Source organism: Strigops habroptila, chromosome 4 (assembly GCF_004027225.2).
Source record: "Strigops habroptila isolate Jane chromosome 4, bStrHab1.2.pri, whole genome shotgun sequence".
Taxonomy (NCBI): domain Eukaryota; kingdom Metazoa; phylum Chordata; class Aves; order Psittaciformes; family Psittacidae; genus Strigops; species Strigops habroptila.
Window position 1 is genome coordinate 78,376,464 of NC_046358.1, and position 14,920 is coordinate 78,391,383.

At 43.8% G+C, this 14,920-nt stretch overlaps 1 protein-coding gene across 2 annotated transcripts; it reads left to right on the top strand.

Moving 5' to 3' along the window:
• The first annotated feature begins 590 nt into the window (after positions 1-590).
• KDELR2 (KDEL endoplasmic reticulum protein retention receptor 2) lies at positions 591-13,961 on the top strand. Of its 2 annotated transcripts, none has more exons than XM_030483890.1 (5): positions 591-813; positions 7,405-7,505; positions 10,443-10,601; positions 11,673-11,925; positions 12,724-13,961. In XM_030483890.1, exons 1-5 carry the CDS (start codon positions 723-725, stop codon positions 12,756-12,758), a joined length of 639 nt encoding a protein of 212 aa, XP_030339750.1. In that variant the 5' UTR covers positions 591-722; the 3' UTR covers positions 12,759-13,961. The 2 variants fall into 2 exon arrangements, with proteins under 2 accessions (XP_030339750.1, XP_030339751.1); XM_030483891.1 differs by lacking the exon at positions 591-813 and adding an exon at positions 1,695-2,576.
• The last annotated feature ends 959 nt before the right edge of the window (positions 13,962-14,920 follow it).

The window sequence follows — 14,920 nt, forward strand, 5'->3', positions numbered from 1 at the left end:
CACAAGTCTGATGAGGAATGGCTGAGGGACCTGGGGTTTAGCCTGGAGAAGGCTCAGGGATGACTTTATCGCTCTCTACAACTACCCGAAAGGAGGTCTCTTCTCCCAGGTAATAAGCAATGGGACAAGACGAAATGGCCTCAAGCTGCTCCAGGGCAGGTTTAGAGTGGAGATGAGGCACAATTCCTTCCCCAGAGGGTGCTCAGGCATTGGAACAGGCTGCCCAGGGCAGTGACGGAATCACCGTCCCTGGAAGAGTTCACAAACCGTGTAGACGAGGCCTTCAGTGGTGAACTTGGCAGTGCTGGGGAACAGTTGGACTTGATGATCCTAAAGGTCTTTTCCAACCCAGTTGATTCTATGATTCTATGACCTGCACCGAGGACTCGAGCCCGGCGGGGGGCCAGGCCGCGCCGACACCGAGCCCAGCCGGGCCAGGCCGGTCCCTCGCAGCGCCGGGAGGGGTCCGCGGGAGGCTGGCGAGTCCCCGTGTGTCCGTGCCCCGGTCGGGCGGGACAGTGCCCGCCTCAAGCCCAACCACTCTGCACCGCGGTGGGGAGCGACCCCGCCCCTCCGCCGCCGGGGCCGCCCCTCCCGTTTCCCATGGTGCACCGGGCGCGGCGGCTGTCTGGCCACGTCCCCGGGCCACGTCGCTCGGTGCCCGCTGAGCACGCCATCTTCGCTCCCCGGCTCCGGGCTGCGCTGCCGCCTCTGCCGCCGCCATGAATATCTTCCGCCTCACCGGGGACCTGTCCCACCTGGCGGCCATCATCATCCTGCTGCTCAAGATCTGGAAGAGCCGCTCCTGCGCGGGTGCGTGCGGCAGGCCGCGGGGCGGGCCGGGCAGCTCCGGGCCGCGGTGCCTGAAGGGAGCCTCGCCGGGGGCTGGGTGCGATCGCCGCTGCCTCGCCGCGTTTTGGCGGGGGGGGGGGGGGGGGTGCTTCGATCGTCTCTGCCTCCCTTTAGGGACGGCTCCGCAAGGACAGCTCAGCCGAGCCTGGAGGGGCTGGGGGGTGGCGGGGGGTCGGGTCCCGCCTGTCCCACTTGCCCAGCAGGCGGCTGTGGTAAAAGGGGGAGAGGCGGGCGAGGGGAGATCGTTTCCCCCCTGACGGCTTCCAGGGCGGGAGGGCAGAACTGGCCCCGGGCAGGTGAAAGGGGATGATCGCTCCGCGCAGGGCAGAGGGGGCTCAGCCCTCGTCCTGGCCGACCTCCTTCCCTCCCTCCCTCCCTCCCTCCCTCCTAATCCGGCCCCCTTCGAACCCCGGGTGGGGAAAGCGGGTGGGCCGCCGGGGGAGAGGAAGGGAAAGCCGCATTCCCTCCTCCGGTGTGGGGGTGCGCTGGTGGGGGCTGCGATGCCATTGTAGGTTTAGCGGTTGCTGTTATTTGTACTTTAAACCCTGGGCACCACCATCTCGGCTGTGCCCGGGGGGGTCGCTCCTTCCTTATGTAACTGCCCGGCAGCGAGCGAATGAATGGGGAGGCAGGTTGGGGGGGAGGGAAGAGGAATGCATCCCCCGCGGGGCGGGCAGCCTCCCTGCCTGCCTCCCTCCCTGCCTGCCTCCCCTTCCCGCGCCGGCCGCTGTAGCGAGGGGAGACGAAGCTTATTTTCTCGCCTTTCCTGACAGTGCACAGCCTTCCGTCTGCCTGATTGCTCGGCAATTTTAAGCGTCGCTCCGGTGCGTGAAGGCTGGTTTTGGTGCAGCGTTGGGAGTAGCTGACTTGCAGTTTGCAGATCCTGAAGTTTCCCTCGTCGTCTCCCCTTCCCTCCGTGCACTGGTTTGCATTCGCTGCTGACTAACGCGCCCTCTTCTTCCCTTTTGTTTTCCGCTCTCGCTGCGGGGAGAGTTAAACTGGCATTCATGCCGTTCTTTAAAGCTTCTGGGGTGTTTTCTGGCTCGCATCACTGGCTGCAGCGGGAAGCTGTAGGAGAGAGGCTCCACGCTGGAGCGAGCAGGCTCCCAGTCGAGATCCCGGCCTGGTCTGACGTGGCAGCAGCGGCAGAGGTGTGGCGGGGAGGGAGCTGGTCCCGGCCGCCGTCCGGGCCGGTTGCCGGGGGGGAGCTCCCCTCCCGCGGCTCCTCCGCCAGCCCGCCCGGGTGAGGAAGGCTTGTTCTTCCTCCCGGGTTCTGTACCTGCTTGCTCCAGGTCCGTGTGATGTGGTTTTCGTTTCTAGTGTACGTACGGTGTGGTGGTTGGAGGGAATTGCAAGCAGTTCGGAGTGCAGCATAGCTGGTTTCTGTCAGAAAACTAGGAGTTGTTGTAATTCAAAATGGGTATTTCGGTGCTTGTGTGTTACGTGGAGCAGGCCACGGACCCTGGAAATGCCCATTTTTGCGGTGGACTGGGGTGTGACTGTGAGCTTGGCTTTGAAGAAATGAGCTTCTCCTTCATTAGTAAGAGTGATTATACTTGAAATCTGTTTGCCATGCGTTGACATGCAATACTGTTCAAATACTGAGTTAACGCTGTTGAACAGATGTATCTGTAAAGTCTTCACAGTTAAGAGCGTGAAGAATTAGTATAAGCTGCAACCTGAGAGAACTGAAAATGGGGAAATGAAAGAGATTTGCACTACAGGTAAGAGGAAGTACAGGCTCTGTATGCTTTCATGTCAAGTCACTTTCTGTTAATCACTTGGTAGTGCAAAAGAAAAAAATAAGTGAATGAATAGCTTTGGTTTTAAACACAAAGTAAAAACTGTTGTTAATGTTGCAAAAGAGCTCAAGCAGATGACTCCACAGTCCAAATGCAGGGGTAATGCAGAACTGTCGTTTCTGAGGACATGGAGTGCAAGAGCTCCTTCCTAATGAACTTTGCTGGGTCAGGGTCTGTTGGATCAGGAATTCTGCCTGGATCTGGAGGGATGGACCTGGCCTTCCTCAACTCTTCTGTAGAATTTTGTCATCTACCTTCCTTGAGATATGTAGTCAAGTTTACAAACAACAGAGTTAGTGATCTAAAAACTAAGTATCTCTTGTTGACTAAAGAAGGGAAACGAGAAATTCTAGTAAAAGGCTGAATTTCAAATACGGTTTTAGCCAAGAGATTCTTAAGTGACCTTTAGACATGGACTTATTTACACAGTATCATACAATGTAACCTAGTCCCATCTTTCTGCTTTGAAAGTGATCTGATGTTGTTTTCCTTAAGTCAGTTGTGATTGAGGATCTCTGTTAAAAGGAATTTATTCATAAGAAAGTAGATTCAGACCAGTCATTTTCTTTGGTACTGCTTTCTCCAACACAGAAAAGTAAATGGGCCTGTATTGCATCGCGAACTGAGCTCCTCCCTTTGCCAAATGAACCAGCACCCCTGAACACAAATGTATATACATGGGCTCTTTCAGTAGAAAACGTCTCCTTCATTCATTTTCCTGGAAAAAAAAAAAAAAAAGAGACAGGGATGTGTTTGTCTGGGATTGGTTTTTTGGAGACTGCCCGAGTCCTTAGGAGTAAATCCAGATCCATGTTACTTCTGAGAGGCCGAACAAGTTTGTCTAGAAGAAGAGCACCTCAAAGGAGAATGGGATTTTGTTTTTAGGGCTCCATCCTGTTCCTTGTAGTCGTTCATTGTTGTCAGTTGTGGTTTCTACTAACAAAAACTTCGTAAATATATATTTGCATAAAATACGTTTTTATGCAACAATGACCCCTAAATATTTAGTTACCAGTTACTGTTGAGCAGCTGCTAAATGCCTCGTATTAGAGGGCTTGCTGTGATCCCTCTACATTGCATGGATATTAGAGCAGTTTATAAATTAAATAAACTTATACCTCATGGTAACTGGGGACTAAGGAAACATGGACAAACCAGCTGCTACTTTAACTCTGCACTTCTGAAGCAGTGAAAGCTTAGAGCATAAATAAAGGCTTCTAACTGATTGCTGAACTGCAGGCTGTGATCCATGAAGAGCTGGCAAACCACATGGTGCCGACTCCTCTCTTCTGGTTGCATCTGTGTGTGTCTGAGGCCTTTGTTCCAAGAGGAGCTCAGAGGCCTGTAAAAGCAGCTGGAAATGAGAGGGAGACAGCCTGTGTACCTCTGCTGCAACCTGCTGTTTTCTGAAGACACATCAGTCCCCATTTTCTTTCCTAAGAAGTGGCTCCTCTAAGCGAGAAAAATAGGTGAGGCCAGGATAATCTGCATTATGAAGCAGTCTTTGTTTTCAGTGTTTGACAAACTTAACTATTTTTTTCCCCTAATTTAGTCGATATGTTAAAAAGAGAACAAGGGGAAAGCAAATCAAGTCGTGATTTCAGAGCTGGCAGGGAAACAATTTTTTGCATGACTGGTTATTTCTGTTTCCAAATTTAGAATTTGGAAAAATGTTTGCCACTCCAAATAACAGCTCAGAAGTAATTACTGGGAGCTGTGGAGAATGTAGCAGGTATCTCTATTATTGACTTCATGTCCTAATTAGGAAATTCATGAGACTTGAAGAATTTTGTGCTTTCACACATCATCATGTTCAGACTGTATTTTCTAATCCATTCCAAGTCAAATTAGATTGTTTGTGGTGTGAAATTACTGCCTGAAAATTTATTTGCTTTTCTCAGTGTCAGTTGTCAAATGTTAAAGCAAGTGTTAAAGGTGACCTACAAGTTGCAAGGCTGTCAAATTATGTGCCGAATACTCAAACAGTAGCATGTATAGTAAATGTGTAATGCTTTTGCTAAGTAGTGTAGCTGTCTCAGTTTTGTTTGTGATGGGCCAGATCATACACTATGTTGAAGACTTTATATAGTACTACTTCAAAAAGTCTGTGAAGTTTCCATGACAAAGTATGGACTGGCTTTCCTTAGGAAAACTTTTGTTTCTGGATTTTATGGTTGTGATATGCAGTTCATAGTTGGTAAGTAGTGTGCACAGTACTGGCTGTGAGCCAGGCTGACTGAATGCCTCTGCTGCTGCCTGTTGCTCTCTCCCTAACTCACAATAGCAAAATGAAGTTGGTGAGAAAGTAGCACAATTTCAGCTCTGCTGTCTTCCCTGGCTGGGGAAACCAGCTGAGCTTTTGAATTCAAGTTTTAGGCTGTTGCGTTTAGCCAAGCCAGAGTGCAGAAGTTGGAGGAGTTTTTCCATGTGTGAGAACTGAGAGGTTTGGCTTTTCAACATTTGAGCCCAGAGCTTGAGCAGAAGAAATAAAAATGTGTTTAGCTCAAGGACTGTGTTTGTGGGAGTAAAAGGAAAGGGAGAAGGATGAGAATAGCAGCAGCATAGTGTCTGTATATTGCAGTTGCCAACCATGAGCCAAAGTCATCGCTATAGCGAGTATGCTAATGTAATTCATAAAGTTTCAAAGTGCATGGAATTCATAAAGCAGAGTGTTTACCTGTTCCCTCCCCCTGTTTTTGCTAGTGGTATAGATGTTACTTTCTCCCAGTATGCCTGTCTCTCCATAGGTCTTTGGTTTAAAGTTTGAACCTCTTCTAGTCTAGCCTTCTTAACTTGAAAATTAGTTGAAACTTGGCTTGAGGATGTGTTTCAGGAACATTTGAAAGTTCAGTGAAAATACTGAAAACCGTAATAAAATCCACAACTTTTGGGTTGGGGGGCAGGTGAGGCTGGCAGTAGCTTAAAGGACTTTGTCAGGTATGCTATGTGTGTTTATTTATGTGAGAGTACATCTAGATCCAAATTTATAGCCATAATCAATAATGAATATATCTTATATGGATTTTTTTCTGTTCAGTTATTTACTAAAAGAAAATAGCATGCTAAATTATTTAATATGTATTTTAACTATGTAATTTTTATATATAATATATATAATTTAACATATAACTTAACTGTATGCTGTAGTGTGATGCTGTACTGTAATCTGTCCAGTGGATTTCTTTGTCCTGTAGGTTTTGGCCTTAGGACAGCATTGGTTGCTTACTGAGAGGTTTTATTGGCGTGAGAGCAGGGCACTGTCAGGAGCTGTAATGTCAGCGAGCACAGCTGGGATGCAGTGAGGAGTGCTGCTTCAGCTGTCTTTGCTGGTAGTGCTGGTTCAAGAATGTCTTTTTTTATTATTATTTTTGTTTTTTACTAAATTTTGGGAAGTGTTTTGTTGTTGGTTTTATTTAATGCTTACAACTTTTGTTTGACAGTTTTAGTCTATAACTATAGGTTCTGAGGCATTTGCTGTTTCCTGTTCTTCAGTTGCTTACGGGCAGTTGGGTGGTTCTGAAGGTAGTACATTCGGCTCACCATGGAGACGTTTCACATACAAAAATTGCAAGCAAAACCTCTTTTAATTGTTACTGTTTCAGCCATTCCTGTACTTTATGTATAAACATGAAGTCCCTTCCTCTGGGCAGCTTATTCAGTGTTTCTTAAGCTGGGGTGAAAAAGGAGTTCAGTAACCATAGCAGAGAGTCTCTTTTCTAATTGTTTTATGGCACTGTTAATAAAAGCCTATCTCAGAAATACCTGTATAAAGGGACAAGGATTTTCAGCCTTGCATCATAACCCTCTCTCAGAGAATATTTCCCCCTCTTGTTTTTTGAACAATATTTGCATGCCTAGCTGAACAGATTCAAGTATTTTCACCCTGGATGACTGAAACCAAGAATAATTGGAATAACAAGATAGAGGCACAGGCTGGGTTGTTTGTCCCCCTGCTGTGAAGCACCACCACATCAGTGTTATGGAGCGATGCTTCACCTCGGTTTTCAGCAGCTTTTAGTGACTGATTGTGCGAAGCTTTTATGCTTCTAACTGCTGTAGTGGCTGAAGTTAAGTGCAAGCAGATGTTTTGACATGTGGGCTTTTGCCTAAAATCGAAATTTGCTTTAGAGATGCAATGTAGATGTCTCTCATTTTAGCTCACTTCTCTTTTTTTGTTTTGTAATAATACATAGTAACATCTGGTTTTGACTGATAGTATTTTTTTCGCCACCGTGTAGTCAATTAAGTTTCTGAATTATGTTTTAAAATAGATTTATTTCTTTAAAATCAAGTTATTGGTGCTAGCATACTTTCTGATTGTCACTGGATCTGTAGTATGTGTTGCCCTTGTACGTTTCCAGCTATTCAGCATCTGGGGAATGTACTGAGGCGTGTGACAGCACTCTGAGAATTGCAGACTAATGCAGCCTTGCTGCATAGCGCCCAGTGATAATGCACAACAGATATTGCAATCTCCAAAAATATTACCTGCAAGCTATCTGCTGTGAGTAACTTCTGAATCTTGTGTAGTGCTAGGACCTCTTTCAGTACAAGGTAACTTACATTCATACTACTGAGAGGTAAGAACCTAACAGTTCCATTTGTACAGCTTGGAAGCTTAGATATTGTCCTAATTTTGTAATCAGTGTGCTTAGAAATAATGGGTATAGCCTTTCTCATCCTTGGCATCAAGTGTTTTAAAGCACATCATCGCTTTTTGAATAATTAATTATTTCCTTTATCACTTTAGGTATTTCTGGGAAAAGCCAGCTTCTGTTTGCACTGGTCTTCACTACCCGTTATCTGGACCTCTTCACTTCATTCATTTCATTGTATAACACATCTATGAAGGTAGAGTATACTGAAGATTTAGAAAAGCTAGTACAGTTGCATGCAGAGTGCATAATTTCACTAATAACAGCCTCTTTAAATGGCCCACTGCGTAGTTATTACAGAATAAGTTCTAGACGGGCTTGGGATAAAGGATGTGAAAGACAGAGGCAAAGCCTTACGTTTTCTCTACACTACATGCAATTGTAAAAAAACTGTATGGGGACTGTGACATTTTGAACAAATGCCATTTTGATTATTGAACATAAAAACTTTTGGAAACAGGGTTCAAATACATTTTCTTTCTCAATCGAGACATTAAAGCTTAAGTAAATCTCTTTATCCACTACAAGGTAAATTAGTATTCTAAATGCTTTGCCAGAATTGCAACTAGTGTCTGGTCAGAGGCTGATGAAAAGTTGTCAGGAGCACACATTTAGCAATGTAGCTTCCATCAGATTATACCCCATTCACTTGCCCACTGAATGTTAGTGAGCCCAAATTTGGTTTTATTTATTCCTGCAATTTCTGGTGCTGAGTACAAGAAAATAAAGCAGTAGACTGGGAGAGTGCAGCGTGTTTGTGGCACCCGTACAGACTGGTGCATTTGTGGCACCAGAGCAGACAGCTCGTTAATCTGATTCCCTTATTCTTGGATTTTCTTGGTATTCCTCAAAGTTTAGTTCAGAGGATAGCATACTTTGCAAAGACTAGATACTCCTTAATACAAAATGTATTGAAGAATTAGGGGAATAATGCTGTATAATAAAATTTTAGATCTTAAACATGCTGTTGTCTTCTAACAAGTTAAACATGTATGCTGAAGTTTTAATATTAACAGTCTAGATGAAGAACTGTGGATTAAGTATTCTTGAAACACAAACTTTTTTCCCCATGTAGTTTCTGAGAATATTGAAAACTAGTGTTGGGTGCACCAAAAGAACAGCCTGGAGTTTCTGCAGTTTATTTACTGGTCGTGGTTCAGGGTCATGACCATGTCTTTGTTCTGCAGCCCTCCTATCCAGAAAAGGAATGAATATGGGAAATTACACTTCTGAAATTCAACTTCATGCTAAACTGAGTCTTTACAGTAATGACGAAGTGGTCCTCTGTTCAAATCCAGTATTAACTTGCAAAATGGAAGTCTCTGTTAGAGTTGCAAAGGTTACTGCTTAGAGAGACTGTTAGATGGAAGTGGCTTTTCGTCCTGTTGTTGTAGTGCCGAGACAAAGCTGCTTGAGTGTCCCAACAGAGCTGCTTGTTCTATCCACATACATGTAGGAGTATATAATGTTACACATTTGGAGAGAGCAGGAACTACTACGCAAATAAGCTTATCCAGAGCACACCTAGATGAACTTTCTAATCTGAGGAAAATGCAAATTACAAATTTGCAGCAAGAAAATTTGTTAATTTCTGTAGGATTTTATTCAGTATTTTTAGAGAAATATTAATTAAACTACAGGTGCCAACTTGCTGTATTTGGCTGTGATGTGTTCCAGGAATATGTATAGAAATACCCCAATTGTCACTGTCTGACCTTCTTAATGATCTGCAGACTAATTTTTGAGATTTGTAGTGGTCTGTGTGTTACAGTTTGGTTTTTTTTTTTCAAGGTACCTGTATCTGACTGGATACATTTTTGCTGATGCACTCTGTGGTCCTTTTTCTACCATTTTTGTCATAGTATCTTTAGAAATGAAAACTTTTTGAGTGTCCCAAACCATGCTATAATTCTTGTGAAGAGCTCTTCAGTAAAAAGTTGGGGTTCATTCAAGCTTAGTGTCATCTCTGACCATATCAATTATGATTAGTTTACACCTATAGTAGGGGTTCCCTGTATCTGATTTCCTGTTCTGTGGTCCTTTATCTCCAGTCAGCGAGGGTGCTTGCATAGTAAAGAGTCATTGGATTCTGAGCTCCTTAATGTAGCATTTTATATCCGTGTGCAGCGCTTTTAGTGATCAGTAGCATCTACAAACTGAGGAGGTTTTAATTTGTTACTTTTCACTTGTAAAGAACCTATATTTAATGCGATGAATGGTTTGGAGTATTTAATCTTTGTGATGAAAGAGAGGCAGGAGCTAAACTGTTTGCCTAGTCTACTGTACTATATTGTCTCCAGGACAGTGTGAGCTCTGTCCTGATGATGACAGCTCGACCTTCAGAAAGGCATGTCTTTTCTCTGATAGTGTTTTCTCATCTGTAAAATCAGGCGATTTGCCTATTCCACGGGGAATAGCTATGAAGTCTGCCGTACCATAACAGTTAAAAATTACAACATTAGACATCAGCTGAAGTGGAAACTGAATTCTGGTTTGGTGCTTTTAGCAGTCTGTTAGTTTTGCAGGTTTTGTGGCCTGCTGTTTGGTGGAGAACAGTGTCCACTTGCCCCTCTTCAGATTTTAGAGATGTTTAAAGCTCTAGATCAAATCAGCTAATTTGTGATATGTTAAATGGCTGAATCTAAATGGGGCTTACTGAACGGGTTTTTAATTGCCACACAGGAGCCACACCACTCCCAAGCTTTTTGAATGTCAGAAGACCCCTTTTATCATTATTGCGTGTATGCACGTGCATGTTTTTAACGTAAATGTTTGGGCAGTGCTTCCTCTGCAGTAGCAGAAGGGGTATTCCTTCTCCACTCAGTTCCTTAGTTCTGTCTACTCAGGAAAGGGTCTTTAAAGAAACTTTGGACAGTCACTTCAGCCAGAGGCAGGTTGATGATTTTAAAGCAACAACGTCAGTAGAACCCAGAATCATTGGTTTTGAATTATTACTCTGCTGTGAAAAGTTAAATACCACCACATAGCCTGGAACTGCAAAAGCATGTAAACAAGCAGTACAACAAACCAAAAAAGACAGTGCTTAGTCCTCTTAGGGTCTGGAAATATCTTTCTTTGATCTAATCCTACAACCTCTGTGGGTTGTTCTGTTTTTTCTTTCCTTGCTCTTTAGCTTATCTACATTGCTTGCTCATATGCCACTGTGTATCTGATCTACATGAAATTTAAGGCTACCTATGATGGAAATCATGACACATTCAGAGTGGAGTTTCTGATAGTTCCTGTTGGTGGACTCTCATTTCTTGTCAATCATGACTTCTCTCCTCTGGAGGTGAGTTGATTGTGGGTGGGAGGTTATACTTTTTTCTCTGAAGAGTTTAGAACACGAAGATGAGCATTTTCAGGCTGATCGAGGAATGCTGAAAAGATGCCTACATGAAGTAGGTTCGGGCTACTCCTGTTACCTTAATGCGTCTTTACAGTGTGGGTTTCTGTGAAGATTTAAGGCACTTCAGGTGGCTAGCATTATTACCAACATTGATCATTTCATTAAGCAGAAGACTGTCTTTTTCCCAGTGCACTGATGGTTATATTAATACAGAAGTATCTTTCTTTTGTTGTTTGGTATTGAAACGCCCTAGGCTGCAGTTCGTGAATAGTTGATGCCACCTGGTGAAAACAAAAGGAATTATTATACTTAAATTTTGAAGAATTGAAATGGTCTGGAGTATTAGAATTGTGTTGTATTTGAAATGCAGCTTTGTGTTTTCCTGTCAGAAAAATTACATTAAAAATGTAATTCTAGAGAGTTCAAACAGGTAATTTTCCCACAGAATAGAGAATAACTTTAGATGCTTATTTTAAGTAGACTGAGCTGCATTTTTATATTTATTAGAATTAAATGATTTTATTAGTAAAGGAATTTTAATTGCAACACTTGGAGACATTATTTTAAATTTTGTTCTGTATTAACTCATTCTTCAAACCAATAGATTAAAAAAGTTAGAAGAACATGGCAGGGGCGGGGGGAAAACTTGATTATCTTCCCTGTGGCATTTCACAGCACCAGCTCTGTAAGCTGTATTTCATGGTACTGTGAACCCTGAACTGATGGATGCACATAAGTTTCCTCATGAGTAAACCCGTGCCTGCCAGCTCGCTAGACAGCTGGTTTGGAGAGTGTTGTCTGCCAAGAGAGTTGTTCCCTAGTACCATCCTGAGGTTGATTATAAAGCTTTCACTTAGTTTTTCCTGTACCAGGAAGGATAGTTTGCTGAAATACTGTACCTGTTCATAACATTGTTAGAGAGTAAAGAGCAAAGCCAAGTCAAATATCTTCTGGGCTTCTGTTATCAGTAAGACAGTTGAATGTACCTGTGGTTTGGTTTTGTTTTCCTTTCAGATACTGTGGACCTTCTCCATCTATCTTGAATCGGTTGCTATTCTCCCTCAACTTTTTATGATCAGCAAAACTGGGGAAGCAGAGACCATCACTACTCACTATCTTTTCTTCTTGGGTCTGTACCGTGCCTTGTACTTAGTCAACTGGATTTGGCGCTACTATTTTGAGGGATTTTTTGACCTCATAGCTGTTGTTGCTGGTGTGGTCCAGACCGTTCTTTACTGTGACTTCTTCTATTTGTATGTTACAAAAGGTAAGTAATGCAATAACTTCCAGCTTCAGGTTGTGGAATGTAGCTGTTAACACGTTTGTAGAGATCTGCTGTATCAACATTACTAGGATGTTAATTCTGTGTGCAAATTATTGCTGAAATCTCCTTGATGAATTTATCAAGTACACTTTCTGCTAGTGTGGGGCATTTCTGAGGGCTGTGTGTGAGTATGGATAGAATATAAATGTACAAATAGTCTGATGAACTTAATTGATAAGTTTAAAATAGGTATGGCTAAATACATGCTGCTGTTGTCTTCCATTGATAAACATGATCCTCGTCCTTCTCCAAGGGACATACGCTGTTCTGTGCAAATTCCATGCTTACAGACTCCTTTCTTAGGGTTTTAAATACCTTAAAAAGCTCAAAAGAGTTTGTATGTTTCTGTTGAAGTGTAGAAGCACATTTCTGCTGGATGTGTTAGTTATCTTGCCCTTATTCACATTCCATCTTCCACCATACAACTACAAAGCTATATGGGGTGTGTTAATTCAGTCATAACTCTTAAGAAACCACGGTCATGTGCTAGTGTGTGCTCTAGGGATGAAAAGTAACAATTAAGGGTGCCACAAGGAGGCAGATTTGGAATAGCTGTTAATTCATCATATTTTGCCAGTATGTATTGGAGAGGCAAGCTTGGGAGAACTGTCTGCAGTGTATCCATTTTGTAATGAAGTGACTCTGATGGATTTTGGTCCCTTTGAAGTTTTAACGGTGTGTGCTTCTCCTAGATCACAACTTTGGTTTGCTGACTGTTTCTTTTCCTACTTTTCCTTACAGTACTCAAGGGAAAGAAGCTCAGTTTGCCAGCGTAAGTGCCAAAAAAACCATCACCAGCATCTGTCCTTTTGGATGCTTGGACAGAACAATCCTTATCACAAGCAAAGGCGAAGATGCTTGAGACAGAAAGTCAGAAACACAGCTCTTTCTAGTGCAGGTAGTCATCAGCGGCTCTGTAAGAACGGAGGAAAAACAACCAGCAGATTTCTGTTTGATGCATCTTGCCTTTATCTTTTTTATTACTATGTATAAAGATTTTTTACATAAAGAAACTTATACTGTATTAATAAATTCAGTGTATGGTTTCAATTGGAATAGTTCCAAAAGTGAGATTTTTGTGAGATTGTTTATGACCAGGAACAAGTGCAAACTTTTTTTTTTTTTTTATTATTAATTTTCAAGAATTCCTTTGAAATGACTGGGAGTTTATTCTTTTTTTTTTTTTTGTCTCCAGTGCACAGATATGTGCATCCTTGATGGATGGTAGTCATCTGTTCTTTCCCTTGGATTCAATTCTCATTCCACTATATTTATTTTTTTCCAAAAGGTGAATATATGTCAACTCTAAATCTGAAACCACCGATGTTGATGTGATGTGCTGGTGCCCAGTCTTTGTGCCATCTGCTGACATGGGGTTCCTTATTTAAAATAAATGTTGGTGCCAGAAGGGGAGCAGTCCCATTTTCTAGTTGTTCCCCTCCTGAAACAGGCTGATGGCAAGAGGGCAGTAAGGAAATCTCTGGAGGCCACAAGGATGGGCCCGTTCCTGATTTGCCATGATCTTTGGGAAGGCAATCCCAATAATGAATGCACTTGGCAGCACAGGTCATGAAGGGTAAGAGATGCAGTTGTGTTGCTCAGTGGCAAATGTCTGTGACTGTGCTCTTTGTTCAGGAACAGAAGGTTAAATATCTGAGACGTGCAGCCCGGCTACACCATTACAGCTATAGAAACGGGAGACGTGTAAGTTGCTGATTACAGTAATCTGTAGGTGATCATTTTAAACAGTATCTACATTTTCTTTTTAATGAATGCTTTATAAGCAACTTCCATGTTCAGCTTCATGTGGTTTTTGATGTCACTTTTGGACAATTAATAATTTTTTTTATAAACTTCTCAAAATCAGCAGCACCAGTTTCCATTCTTTATCCTTTAAATGATTCCCTTTTTTTACTGAGCTGTTGCATGATTTATCCTGTGTTACCATCCTCAATAAACACTTTATGAAATGGTGAAAATGTTTTGGTGTCTTTTTTTTATATTCGTGAATTAAAGTTTCCTATTGGACTGAGACAAGATGAAAAGTTGTAGCAAGGATGAGCTGTTTAATGTCAGTGTTTGCTCTATTGAAATATGAATTCTTTAAGGCTGTGAGGGACATTGTCATGGGATGAAGCGGCAGTCACTACTTTGTAATAGCTTCATCTCCAGCCTGGTGCAGGTGGGGTTTAGTACTTGTGGATGGTTTTATTTTCAGGAAATCATTGTCTTGTGTAACTTGTTTACCATCATTATCCCTGTAGTTAGCAAAACCACATTGGAATAGTGGTTTTTATTTGCAGAGTGTGTGGGGCAAGGTGCTGTAGTTCCTTCTGTCTTGGAGATACCAGTGTCTTGTTGCTGTGTGGAGTTGCTTGAAACCAAGGTCTGTCCCTGTGATGAAATACAAGACCTAGATCCGAGCTGTAGCCATAGGGCTACACACGATCAGTGCCTGGTAGTGTGAGAGAACCCTTCAGGATCGCGGTACGTTATTTTCTTGCACGTCGTAGGCTTTGTCCTTTAATTCAGCTGCGTTGTCCCCCTCGTCTGCTTTCCCGGTACGTGCTCACCACCGCGCAGGAGCAGCCTGCGAGAGAAGGCACCGGGGCCTTCCGAAGGCCGCCCAGCTCCGTGACCTCCCCTCTGCAGGGCTGTGGTGCCGGGGCCCCGCGGTGGCGGAGGTGCAGCTGCGGCTGTGCCGGAGCTCGGCACGGGGCCAATCCCCAGCGTCGGACGCTCCCGCGCTCTTCCCGCCCGTCCCACCGCCGGCCCCGCAGCGCCGCGCCCGGCCCAGCCCTCCGGAGCGCTCCGCACATGCGCTGGGGGAGGGGCGGGAAAGACGGGTCTGCCCAGGGCGCGTGCGCGGCCTGGCCCAATCAGGCCATGAGGTGGGGTACGTCCGCAGGGCAACGTGTGGCGCCGCGTGGTGCGTCAT

What these genes read in the sequence shown, in the direction of transcription:
- KDELR2 (XM_030483890.1), top strand. Translation starts at nt 723, where the DNA reads ATGAATATCTTCCGCCTCACCGGGGACCTGTCCCACCTGGCGGCCATC. An exon ending in TGTATAACACATCTATGAAG is followed by an intron (nt 7,506 to 10,442) that starts GTAGAGTATACT and finishes CTTGCTCTTTAG; the next exon opens with CTTATCTACATTGCTTGCTC. An exon ending in CTATTTGTATGTTACAAAAG is followed by an intron (nt 11,926 to 12,723) that starts GTAAGTAATGCA and finishes TTTTCCTTACAG; the next exon opens with TACTCAAGGGAAAGAAGCTC.